Below are 13,350 nucleotides of genomic sequence, written 5' to 3'. Positions count from 1 at the left end.
CCTGCTCGACAGGAAACCCCTCGGGGACCCCCTTTTCAGTCAAGACGTTGTTTGCACCTTCTTTTATCTTTTGGTCAATCCTGCCAGGTTGTCTGAGTTTTGTTTCAACAACTTTGGGCAGAGAAGAATAAAGTTACAGGTCTTACACTGCCTGGTCTCAAAACTTATTAGAGAGCTACAATAATCAAAACAGTGTGGTCCCAGCAGGAAGGCACACATATCGGCCAATGGAACAGAATAGAGAGTCCAGAAATCAAACCCTTGAGCCAGTGGCCAACGGCTCTTCAACAAGGGTGCCAGGACTATTCGACGGGAAAAGGACAGTCTCTTCGACAAATGGTGCTGGGGAAACTGGACATTCACATGCCAAAGAATGCAGCCGGACTCTTACTTATACCTGTATCTTACCTTTGTATTTTGTGTATACAGAAATTAACTCAAAACACATCAAAGACCTAAAAGTAACAGCAAAGACTATAAAATTTAGAAGAAAACATAGCGGAATCGCTTCTCGGCCTTTTGGCTAAGATCGAGTGTAGTATTTGTTCTTATCGGTAGAAGAAAACACAGCGGAAAGCTTCCTGACGTTGGATTTGATGGCGGCTGATTTCTTGGATATGACCCAAAAGCACAGGGGACAAAAGGAAAAACAGATAAACTGGACGACATCAAAGGTTAAAACTTCTGTGCGTCAAAGGACACAATCCACGGAGCTGGCAACCTACGGAATGGGAGAAAATATGTGCGAATCACACATTTGATAATGGGTTCAGTTAATATCCAGAAGGTAAATACAAAACTCCCACAACCCAACCACAAAGGAAGAAACCAAAGAACCCAACTATAAAACGGGCAAAGGACTTGACTAGACCTTTCTCCAAAGACATCTTGGTGGCCCAAAAGCACATGAAAAGAGCCTCAACATCACTCATCGTTAGGGAAATGCAAACCAAAACCACAATGGGATACCACCTCACATCCATCAGGAGGACAACCATCAGAAAAAAACGGAGAACAAATGTTGGTAAAGATGTGGCTATAATGGAACCTTTGGGCATTGTGAAAATGGTGCCACTCCTGTGGAAAACGGTGCAGAGAATCATCAAAAATTTCAAAACAGAATCACCATATGATCTGCCTGTGGGTATTTACTCAAAAGAATCGGAAACAGGTCCTCAAATGGCTATTTGTACACCTATGCTCATAGGCCCATTATTCACGACAGCTGAAAGGTGGAAACAATCCATCGATGGATAAACAAAGAAAAGGTGATATATGTATGTACATATATATACATATACGCACACACACAAAACGGAATATCAGTCTTTTTTTTTAAAGCGTATTCGCGTATTCTTTTTTTAAGTTTATTTATTTATTTGGGGGGTGGGGAGGAGCAGAGAGAGAGGGAGAGAATCCCAAGCAGGCTCCGCACGGTCAGCTCAGAGCCCCATGTGGGGCTTGAACTCACGAACCGCCAGATCATCAGTCTGGTGAGTTTTGGCAATGGTAAACATCCAAGTTACCGCAACCCAAAACAAGATCTAGAACGTTTCCGTCGCCCGAGAAAGTTGCGACATGCCCGTCCCAAGCCATCCTCCGTCTCCCTGCCTCATTCTAGCCTCTCCCACGGGGATCGGGGACCATACAGTATGAACGTTTTGCATTTGGTTTCTTTTACTCAACACGGCTTAAGATTTACCCACAGTGTTGCATGTATCCGTAGGTCGTTGCTTTTTATGGCCTCGCGGAGCCCGTGGTGAGCCCACAGTACGGTTTCTCGGTTATCCTGCCGATGGGTAGGTGGCTTGTGTCCAGTGTCGGGCTGCCGTGAAGGAAGTCGCCGTGATTCTTCACGGTCTTTTCACGGAGTACGTCTTCCTGATTCCGGGGCACCTAGGAACGGAAGTCCTGGATCGTGGCGCAGATACGCACACGACTTTGTAGGCAAGCGCCACACGCTTCTCCGGAGGGGTTGCTCCGTTTCGTGATCCCACCGGCAGCGTGGAAAGCTCGATTTACTCCACGTCCTCACGGTCTTCTCCAGCATAACTGCTCCAGCAGGGGTGAAATAGTAGCCCAGCTACTGGTTTTAATTCGTGTTTCCTGCTGACTCCCGGTGCTGAGCTCCTCCGATGTGCTTACCGGCGGAGCTGTCTGTTCAAGTCTTTCGCTCACTTTTTATTGGGTGGCTCGTTTGTTCGGTATCGATTTGTGGCGGGGTTTTGTAAGGTTTTATCAGTTCAAATTCTTTGGCAGATGCACCTGTTGCAAATACACTCACCCAGTCTACAGCTTGCTTCCTTTCTTTTTTTTTTTTTTTTTTTTTTTTGAGAGAGAGAGAGAGAGAGAGAGGGAAAGAGATAGCATGGGAAAGTTGCAGAGAGAGAGAATCCCAAGCAGGCTCTGTGCTGTCAGTGCAGAGCCAGATGCGGGGCTCGAACTTGCCCATCGTGAGATCATGACCTGAGCCAAAATCAAGAGTTGGACACAACTGACTGAGCCACTCAGGTGCCCCACTTCTTTTTTGGTTTTTTGGGGTTTTTTTAATATATATTTATATATTTTTAGAAGATCGCAAGTGGGGGAGAGTCAGAGAGCGGGGGACAGAGGATCCAAAGCAAGCTTTGGGCTGACAGGCTGACAGCAGTGAGCCCAAGGCGGGGCACGAACTCACAAACTGTCTCTATTTTAACAACTAAACGATAATCAATCATGTATTACTTGCATAATTACAAGCAATTTTATTTTGCAATTACAATGTTTATGGAAATAGAATAACTTTTTTTCAACCACCAAGTAGAATAGACCTACAAAATCTGAACAATGTGGTCAGAGCATAACTCAGGATCGTGGATGTAACTTTAAATTTTTTTTTTTTAACGTTTATTTATTTTTGAGACAGAGAGACAGAGCATGAACAGGGGAGGGGCAGAGAGAGAGAGGGAGACACATGAAATAGGCTCCAGGCTCCGAGCTGTCAGCACAGAGCCCGACACGGGGCTTGAACTCACGGACCATGAGATCATGACCTGAGCCGAAGTCGGACGCTTACCCGACCGAGCCACCCAGGCGCCCCATGGATGTAACTTTAAATATACACATTGGGGCGCCCGGGTGGCTCGGTCGGGTAAGCGTCCGACTTTGGCTCAAGTCGTGATCTCGCGGTTCGTGGGTTCGAGCCCCAGGTCGGGCTCCGTGGTGACAGCTCGGAGCCTGGAGCAAACTAAAGAAATTACTAACGAGCTATTTCCCTTCTTTTTTTTTTTTTTGTGCCAAGTCTTCAAAAATCCGATGTGCATTTACCCACTCACCATACACGTCCTCTCGGTCCTGTCACCCCGCCGGGCTCTGTAGTGGCCATTCCCATGGCTGCTTCATCGGACAGAGCAGATCCTAGCATTTCACGAAAAGGACGTGTCTGTGTATCACGTGTGAACTATGAACACCCTGTATGAATTACACGCATGCGGATAACATCCCATCCTTCCCAGCACACCAACAAACCAACCGAAGTGTGGTTCATCTGTGTTACGAATTTGCACGCGGCGTTAAAATGAACGACGTGTCCCCTATTTCCGACAGGAAGAGATGCCTCTGGGATATTAAAGCAAATTAGGGTACAGTGTGTCCATCATAGGATCTCAAACTCTGTGTGGGGGGGGTTGGGAAGGAAGAGACTCACAGGACACAGGTCAAACAATACGGTCACAGTGGTGACCTCTCGAATGTAGGAACGGGAGGGACGGACAGGAGGAAAGATTCTCACTCCTTATTCTGTTTATGTGCACATCACTTAATCTTTTCTGCTCGTTTCTGTTGTTTATACTGATCAAAGGAAAATCACGGTAAATTCCTTAAGGTCATCCAGACTCTGTCTCTCGCGCCCCCTCCCCCTGCAAGACAGCAGGTTCCGTGGGCCTGGCTGGGACAGTGGACAGCCAAGCTCGTGGGGACAGGTTCCCGGTCTCCTGCTCAGCCATCCCCCACCCCCCTCCCCACACCACCCCAGGAATTGGGTTCCTTTTGGGGCCAGACAGACAACTGAGAGCCACAGACACCTAAAAAATTCAGATAATTCTTCTCTGAGGGTCACCTAAATATCAGGCACCAAGCCAGCGTAGAGAAAGAAAAGTTGGGTGATACAGTTCCTGCCGAGGGGAGCCAGCTCTGGACACGGTACAGGAGGGGCGCGGAAGACCCCCGTTTTCGCACAGACGGTGGGGAGGACCAGGGAGAGCGAGACCCGGGGGGAGAGGCTCTGTGATCTGCAGAGAAAGGCTGGGCTCAGTGCTCCAGGCTCCATACTGGGTGACCTTGGGTGTGTCCCCCCCCCCCCCCCAGGTCTCCATTCTCTCCTCTGAAAATGAGAACAGCTCCTGGAAAGGATGGGGCTGAAGGGAAGGAAGAAGGCAGAGCACGGGGCAGAGCGACGGAGTCTGTCCTGAGGCCGCCAGGAGAAGCCACCTGTCTGGGGCCAGCGGCAGCCCCCACAGGAAGAAGACTCGGACAGGACTCCAACACCCCTGCGACTGCAGCCCCCCAGAGCCTGAGTGACAGGCACCTGGTTGAGCCCAGCCAGCCCCCAGAAAGGATTTTTGTTGTCTTTCGCCCCATCGTTTTGGATGGTTGATTACAGGATAAGGGATGTAGCTTTAAATACACACTGGAAAGAAATAAAATGTGACAACGCGGAGATGTAAGTAGGGGTGGGGGACAGCAGCGGACAATTACAACAGGGACGTAGGGAGAGGTGGGGGGGGGGTGCTGAGGACCCGGTTGTTAATGAGCAGCCCCCGTTGGGCTCCAGCCACGTTCCCATGTGAGAACACAGGGCCCAATGTTCCCACAGTTCGACGTTTTTCAGGAGAAAACAGAAACACAGGGGTAACTGGGTGGCTCAGTCCGTTGAGCGTCCGACTTCAGCTCAGGTCACGATCTCACAGTTCGTGGGTTCGAGCCCCGCATCGGACTCTGTGCGGACAGCTCAGAGCCTGGAGCCTGCTTTGGATTCTGTGTCTCCCTCTCTCTCTGCCCCTCCCTTGCTCTCTCTCTTACTCTCTATCTCAAAAATAAACATTAAAAAAACACAGAAATCCAGACACTTATGAAAAATATCTACATTTTGAAATGTTAACAAATGGTTTCAAACCATTCTAAACCTGATCGGGACAATACTGCGTGTTTGAATTTGGCCTTCAGGCCACCAGCTGTCGGTCTCTCGTGAGGCAAACTGGAATGATTACTGTCTGCCTGGCACCTTCTTTTCTGGGGGACCCCCCTCGCCCCACCCACATGGCCGTAGTACAGCTCCCGGACCTCTCGGTCACTGTTGGTGGGTCCAGGAGGGGGCTTCTGACCCACGATGGTTTCATCAGGGTTCTTACCTGGGATGTCTTAAGCAAAACTGAGAAGATCCTTCGTCCCCACCGTGGAAGAAAACACAAGAAAGGCAGGTCGGGAAACACTGTAGTGGTGACCTCCGTGTGCCAGAAGTCACTTTCCTACGACAAAGATGTCCCAAACAGAAGCAGAGAGAGTCCGAAGGGCAGCTGAGTCCTGCCCGGGGTTGGGGGCTGATTCTTCTCCTTGTTGGGGAGAAACCCCCATACGTGGGGGAGGAGACCCTATGTAGCCCACAGGAGAATGTCATCCCAGGTGCTCTGTCCAAACTTGCCGGAAGGAGCAAGCCAGGCGCCCCCCAGAGTGTTCTTTTTGTCTGTCTGTTTAATGTTGATTTATATTTGAGAGAGAGAGAGAGACAGAGAGAGAATGCGCAAGCAGGGGAGGGGCAGAGAGGGAGACACAGAATCCGAAGCGGGCTCCAGGCTCTGAGCTGTCAGCACAGAGCCCGACGCGGGGCTCGAACTCACAGACCGCGAGATCATGACCTGAGCCGAAGTCGGACGCTTAACCGACCGAGCCACCCAGGCGCCCCCCGGTGGTATTTTCGATAGCCGCCAACCTTACGGGGCATAGCGTTCGGGCTGTGAATCGGCATCGGCCTTCAAGGCAGGTTCTTACTGGTGCAAATTAGCTATACCTGGTATGTTATAGCTGACCGCACGGCAGCTTCCAACTTTCTTCTCCTGAAGCTTATAGGAAATAATTGTTGTTCTGTTTACTGATTGGGGGAGGGGGAGTGGCAGCTATTTTGTGGACAGACTGAATGCTTCCAAGTAAATACGATCCGTTATTAGGGTTTTTTAAACCTAGCTTTATGGAGCATTATAGTAAGGAGGAGACAATGTTTATGAAAGCCTTTTGTAAAGAATGAAAATCTATTTAAGCGTGAAGGAATGTTATTATGAAACAGTCTGTGTGGAGGACGTGCCAAGTGAGGGATTCATTCATTCACTCACTCATTCATTCATTCAACAAATATTTGTGAGTGCGTGGCACCATTCAGCAAAATAGGGGCACCTGGGTGGCTCAGTAGGTTAAGCGTCCGACTTCGGCTCAGGTCATGATCTCATGGTCCATGAGTCCGAGCCCCTGCGAGGTGCCGGGAAGTGACCCTGCGACACCACCCCCCCTCAGAGCCAGGGGGTGGCAGCCGGAGAGGCCAGGAGGCCAGAGCCTCCCCTCTCCCTATGCAGCTGAGAAGGTAGAGAGCGGGAGGCAGCAGGGGCACGGGTAGCGGAACATTAAAAATAGAAGAAACCACTGGAGTCAGAAGTTAGAATTTGGTGACGGGTTGGGTGTGGGACAGAAGAGAAGGGTCAAGGTGTCTGGCGTAAGCAGCGGGAGAACCGGGGCCTCATCCTGAGTGGGCTGCTCACGGGGAGGTTTCGGACATCACTGGAGAAGCACGTTAAGACATCCAAGCCAAAACGCTGAGCAAGCAGTCGGATATGGCTCGCTCTCCTTTGGGCCCCAGGACAGGAATTCCTGACCTTCGAGTGCGCCCAGGAGCCCTACACGGCCCAGCCAAGTCCACGGGCCTCCGACGCAGGGCTAGCTCCCGCAGACACCGCTATGGGGCGAGCTATCCCGGAAGTGACGGGAGAGAAAGCCACACAGACCAAATTAAGACGCTTGAGCTACGGGGTTCCTTGAATCAACTTGAAACGCCTGATTTAACCTTCCTGCAGAAAGAGCCTCAAGACCGGGTAGATCACACACACAGAGTCCAGCAAGGCAGGAGAGCACGCCATCTGAACCTGGGTCATGCAGTGTGGGTATGTTTCTCTTCCCGCTGCATCAGCCAGCCAGGCAGTGGGGTTACGAACCCCGGGGCTGAGAATGCTCAAAGCCCCTCCACGGAGAGAGCCTGGAGCCCACTCACAGAGACACGGACAAGCGCGGCGGGTCACAAGTAGCCTGCCGAACAGACAAGCGTTTTACCTGCAATTCTTGGGCAGCGCCGATGGGGCCACAACGCGAGCATGTGAGCACCAAGGGGCGAACCCGGAAGTGGAACGATCACGTCTTTTGATTTGGTTACTCTCTAATTATTTGATTTGTTGCATCACAGAGCCCAATTATTCTATTTACCTTCGCCATACCTAAGATTCTTCCCTATGCCTCGCAACCTACCTGCCTGCTCGACGTCAAGTGTCTTAAGCTACTAGCTTGCTGCTTCTCCATGCGGACCACGCTTCATGAGTTTCATCGGTCCTGTTCATTTTTCGCGTCCGCCCCCGCAGAACTGGGTATTCTCAGATACAGCACGTAGGACTACAATGTTTTATTTTTATTATTTATGTTTTTAAGTAGGCTCCACGCCCACGTGGGGCTCGAACTCACGACCCTGAGGTCAAGCGTCCCACGCTCTTCCAATCCAGCCAGCCAGGTGCCCCAGCTACTGTGATGTTTTATATGGCTACAATAAAATGCATAGGATTATAATAAAATAAAATGAAATTAAAATATAAAATAAGATAAAATACAAAGTAAAATAAAATCACAAAATAGGATTGAAACAGAAACGTAAAAACAGTTCTATAGCAGCAGGTCCTCTAATGACGGCAACTTCGAGGGGCGAGGAGCCTACTTGCCAGGTGCGCGAAAACACCTGCGAGGTGAATCCGTGCACCCGATTCGCGATGCGGTGCTGGCGCCGGTCCGCTTGGGCCCCGGCGCTCGAGGACAGTCCCCAGGGCACTGGGGAGCTCTTACTAGCAGGGGGACCGGGGCAGAGCTCGCGGCGGAAGCAGGCCAGCCCCTCCACCCCGGGGACTGACGGGCTGGAAGGCGGAGCGAGCTCCACGCCCCGCCCCTTGCCCGCAGCCTCCGCCCGCCGGGCAGGCGCAGCCGCCGGCACCGGGGAAACACCACCCCTCCGGCCGGCAGAGGGCGCGCGCGGCGGGGGGGGAGGGGGGGAGGGGGGAAGGGGGAGGTGTGCCCCGAAGACGCGTGCGCGGCGGCCCCGCCCCGAGGACGCGTGCGCGGAGAGGCGTGCCCGAGGATACGCGCGCGTTGGCCCCGCCCCGAGGACGCGTGCGCGGGGGGCGTGCCCGTGGCGCGGCGTCAGCAGTCCGGCGGGGAGCGGCGGAGGCGGCGTGGAGCGGCGGAGGCGGCGTGGTCGGCGGCGGCTCGGGGCGCTCGGGCGCCTGCGGGGAGCGGGGAGCGGGCGGCGGCGGGTGTAGGTCGCGGCGCGGGGCTCCCGGAGCGGCGGCGGCGGCGCGCGGGGACGATGGCGGCGTCCTCGGACAAGCTCTACCGGGTCGAGTACGCCAAGAGCGGGCGCGCGTCCTGCAAGAAATGCAGCGAGAGCATCCCCAAGGACTCGCTGCGCATGGCCATCATGGTGCAGGTGCGCGCGGCGCTTTGTGCGCGCCGTTGGGGGGGGTCCGGAGGGGGAGGGGGACCCGAGGGGGAGGGGCTGTCCGCAGGGGCCCGCCCGCCCGCGAAAGCCTGCCCCGGTGCCCTCCGCTCTGCAGAGCTGGGGGCCGCGGTAGCTCTGCTTCGGGGGCGGGGGGGGGGTCCTCGTCTCCCTGCCATCCGCCGGGGGAATGCACGCGTGGGCTTTTGGAGCCGGTCCGGTTCTGACCCACCTCGTGCTGGAAGGTTTTTGTCCTCCGTTGGTGATGGCGACTGGCGTGTAAGGATTCGTTTAATCTGGTTTTCGGTGTCGTTTCAACACTCGCTCACTCTCGGTTTTTTCTTAATTGTGCAAAACTATGCGAGTCCGTGTCCTTTCCGGAAACTGCATTCACTTTTGGCCTCATTCGTGGTTTGAAACCGTATTTCCCCCAAACTTTCCACGTTCACGGGCGCGCTCTCTTCCTGAGGCCTTTCCAGCTGTCTCGTTTGAGTAAGAGTGGCTGCAGGGGTGCCCCTTGCCCCTCGAGGCTTCTGGGCACGTGGGGGATGCCCCCGGGGTGTATGACCTAAGGCCCCTGCCACGGCGTGGTGGGGGGGGGGGAGCTCCCAAATCCCCCGGCCCCCAGTATGCTGGTTGTCCCTGCCCTCCTCCCCGCCAACATGAACCTTCTGGTAGCTGTGTTCAGTGCTCACGGTCCAGGTAACTTGATTTTCCGTCCCTGCAGGGAGGCAGCAGCGTGTTTTAGGAACAACCAGATAGTCTTCGCTGGGTTTTCAGTACTTAACCAGTTGGAGAAGGGTGGGTACGTCCAGATAGAGGCCGTGTTGTCATCGTACCCTCAGGGCCTGCCGCCCCAGACGTAAGCATTCAGCGAACAAGGAGCATCACCGGGTTAGGTCCTAAGGGCAAAGGGAGAGACCACCACCCCACCCCCTGCCTTGGCAGTCACCAGTTTGGTTAAGCGAAAGACGACTGGTAAACAAACCGTGCCGTACTGGGGCGCGTACCACCCCGGAGGGCTGTGCACTAGCATGGAGTGCCTGGGTGGGAGCTTGGTCAGCATTTGTTACGTACAGAAGGGGCAGGAAGTCGAGACTGGAAAAGCAGAGGAGGCCTGCCGTTTGGAAAGCGTTACCTCCCACGGAGGCTCTGTGATCTTAAACCTGAATGTAGGGGCTGCCTGATCTTAAGCTTCCTCCCTTAACGTTGTTAACTACATGGGAATTAACATTTTACAGACAGTTAAAAGAAGCAGCTCCCTCACAGCCAAGGGGCTCTTGGGAGATCTGGGGGTTTGAAGAAGAAATTTACATCTCTGGAAGAAATTTACATCTCTAGCAGTTACTAAGGCTAGATAAGATTCCTATTTCCTAATTGTGTATATAAGCAGCAAAGTAAAAGTAAAATCTGTACCTGTGGATTTTTGTCACCAGCAGTGATACTAATATAGATATTTTTATATCACTTTACGTTTGTTGGGGATTTCTCAAAATAACCCGTTATGCTCATCAGTATTCAAAGTTACTGCAGTTGGGAGAGTAGGTGCTAAATCTTGTTATTTAATGCTTTAAAGCTCACTGTATCCCACTGAATTTCGGTGTTTTGATGATTATTTCAGCGTAATCGGTTTCTCTTGTGAGCCCCTGTTTAAATTTCATTCCGAGAAAAGGACGTTCGTAGGCTTCTCTACTCAGCCAGAGAGGACCCTGTCCAATAGGGAAGGACAGACCGAAGACCTTAGGACAGCCAGTGTAAAGCTTGAGCAACGCTGTTGGATACAAAGGAGGGGTCCTGCGTCTGGGGGAGTGGGGGATGGCCCTACGGAGGAACTGATTCCTGGAGCAAATAAAATTTAGCATTCTGGGCCCTTGATGGCAAAAGAAATAATTATTAAACGTAAGTGGTTTTCTGGGACTGTAACTGGGGTTGGAGTTTTAATTCAGAATGGAAAGTCTGGTCTTGTAGGCCGAGCTGGTGGAGGTCAGAAAGAAAGAAGTCATTCTTCTCCCACTTGGATTTCAATACTTTTCTTTTCCATTTGTATGGGAGGATTGTTATCAGATACCCGATACCTTAGGTGGTGGGCCCCCGAGACAAGCTCCAGGGATCCACTGGGCCTCTCAGCCTTCGGGGAGGTGGGGGAGGTGCTTTGGGCAGGGAAAGGGTTGCGCCGGGCTCCTCGTCCTGCGTTGGGCTGGAGCAAACCGCGGGTCCCACACGCTGTGTCGTTCTGTGCTGTGTGTGGGGTGGCAGGCAGCGCTCTGGCCTGCAACGTGCAGATGGAAGCAGAGGGGCCCGGTGAGGACCTTGGTACTCGGGAGGTGCTCAGTGTTTTCTGGGTGCACAGATGCTGCCTCTCACGGCCGCCAAGTGGAAGCACCGTCTGGTGACCTTGTTCTGGTTCCCTTCCTGCTGTGTCCTCGTCAGTCCCAAGTTCTAGGGTGAAGCCTTGCTTTGATTAGGGATCCTTCCTCTCAAGGGAGGATGGGAGCCCCCACAGACCCCCCCTCCCCTCAAGCTAGTGCTGTGAGCACACCCTTGGGCTGCACCTCTAGGTCACTCCACGCTGCGTCGGTGGTTGGGACACGGCCCCCAGACCAAGGTTTAGGGGGCAGGTGTGGGGCCCCACCAGAGCCGGGGAAAAAATGCCACGCGTGTTCCGGTGCGGGGCGAAGGCACTGGGCCACCTGCCTCCTTTGCGGGAATGTGACCCAGCATTGCAGAGGAGGATAGACAAGGGGCACCGGGGCCCGAGGAGCCACGTGGAAGCCACTGCGATGTGCAAGCACGGTGGCCAGACGCTTCTAGGTGTGTCGGCTACTTTGGTGGAGCCTTGAGACCCAGAACACAACACAAGTCCGTTCTCCAGGGCCTTTTGTTGGGTTTGGAGGCCGTCTCTTCCTTAGCAGGAATTCTCCCTGCCCTCCTCGGTCTCCCCTCCGGCCGTGAGGTGTTCCTACCTGGTGCAGGACAGGGGCATTGACCGAATACTCACCCTGACCTGTGGGGAGCTGGGGAAAAGCCTTCTGGGCGCCTGAGGAGGTGGGGACCTACCGAGTAGGGCCGTGGGGCATCTGGGCCCAGAGGACAGCGATGTGCTGCACACAAGGCTGCTTGCTCAAGAGCCCTTGGCGTGCCCTGGTGAGAACCTTCTGTCTGAGTCTGTGACACTGTGAGGCCACTCCCCCGGGGTGGGGGGTGGGGGGCTGCTTGGGAGAACTTGTCTCTGCTTTTCCAGAATATTTCCCCTGTCCGACAGCTTCATCCAAAAATTTCTACGTGGTATTTATTTTTGATGCTGTTTTATTTTTATTTTTTTCCACCCGCATGGCATTTGGCTCTATCTTCTATAAGAGCGGGTGGTTGGGGCCTCCCTCACTTTGGTCAGAACCGTTTGTGCGTTTTTAGGTAGCTCTTCCTGCCGAGCGAATGGCGTGGCGGAAGGACCTTGGTGTCAGGTTCGAGCGGGGCTGAGGCACTTGCCACCTGTGTGCCGCTCCCCCCAGACATCTGCGAGACGGGGGTGCCGCTTCTACCCAGAGGACGGCCTGTGCACGGTGCCAGGGACCCAGTAAATGCCAGCGTTAGTCCCGCTCTGCCTGGCCCCCGTCCACACCTGCTCCATCAGGCCGGACAGCTCGGGCTCCGTGGCAGGGGGCCTGATGCTGTCGCGTCGCTCTGGGCCGCCCGGAGCCCAAAGCATCGGGAAGCCACCACGAGCAGGGAAGCAGCTTCCCCGTGACCGGATCTGCAGTTCCCGCATACTGAAGGCGGGGGGGGGGGGGGGGGGGGGGCAGGGGCTTCTGTCCCCTGCCCCCCCCCCCATCCTCCCTCAGAGAAGTCCGTTCGTTCCACTCCCCTCGCTGCGCCTGCTGCCAGCCTGACACTGTTTCCTGACACATTTTCCCTGCTTTGCGCACGATCTGCGACTTGTTCTCATTATTCCAACTGCAGAGGTGCTAGAAGAGCCCTTTCTGGGCCACACGGGCCCTTTGAGTCCAGCCCTGAGTGGGGTGGCAGCTGGCTTCCCCGGCAGGCACGGAGAGGTGGGGTCAGGTCGCAGAGCGGGGTCCCTCCTCCAGAGAGCACAGCCTCAGCACCGAAAGGCAGCAGTCTTCCAGGCGGTTCGGGAGGATCTCCAGAGATGCCGCGTTTCCCACTTTGTGTGTGATGTGGAGAACATGGCACGGCTGGCCTCCTTTTTACGAACGGGAACCTCGGCTGCTGAGGCCTGGGCGTCGGCGGGGTCGGGGTCGGCTGCTGGCTCACCTCTCTCTCTGCTTCTCTCCTAGTCGCCCATGTTCGATGGAAAAGTCCCACACTGGTACCACTTCTCCTGCTTCTGGAAGGTCGGCCACTCCATCCGGCACCCTGACGTAGAGGTGGATGGGTTCTCCGAGCTCAGGTGGGACGACCAGCAGAAAGTCAAGAAGACCGCAGAGGCTGGAGGGGTGACAGGTGCGTACGGACCAGGAAGGCAGCGGGTCTAGTCCCCCAGCCCCAACTCAGGAGCTTCCCCGGGACCTTTTCTGAGAAAGCAAAGAATTGAGCCTTTAGCCGCTCCCCGCCCCACCCCCCCT

General features: G+C 54.2%; 1 protein-coding gene, 1 long non-coding RNA gene and 1 pseudogene across 3 annotated transcripts in view; 2 read left to right on the top strand and 1 right to left on the bottom strand.

Annotated features, from left to right (window-relative positions):
* Positions 1 to 13,350, bottom strand: part of LOC145713337 (uncharacterized) — a 385,846-nt gene that overhangs the window by 222,820 nt on the left and 149,676 nt on the right. The gene's annotated exons all lie outside the window — the stretch shown is intronic.
* Positions 504 to 655, top strand: LOC144614963 (U2 spliceosomal RNA; annotated as a pseudogene).
* The window catches only part of PARP1 (poly(ADP-ribose) polymerase 1), a 38,189-nt gene continuing 33,331 nt past the window's right edge, over positions 8,493 to 13,350 (top strand). For both annotated transcript variants that reach the window (XM_078441301.2, XM_078441300.2), the window contains exons 1-2: positions 8,493 to 8,758; positions 13,063 to 13,228. In XM_078441301.2, coding sequence (XP_078297427.1) covers positions 8,639 to 8,758; positions 13,063 to 13,228 — 286 coding nt within the window. In that variant the 5' untranslated portion in view covers positions 8,493 to 8,638. The remainder of the gene's footprint in view (positions 8,759 to 13,062; positions 13,229 to 13,350) is intronic.

This window comes from Panthera onca, chromosome F1, assembly GCF_046562875.1.
Source record: "Panthera onca isolate mPanOnc1 chromosome F1, mPanOnc1 haplotype 2, whole genome shotgun sequence".
In the NCBI taxonomy this organism is placed as follows: Eukaryota; Metazoa; Chordata; class Mammalia; order Carnivora; family Felidae; genus Panthera; species Panthera onca.
This window is presented reverse-complemented; position numbering and strand designations above follow the sequence as displayed.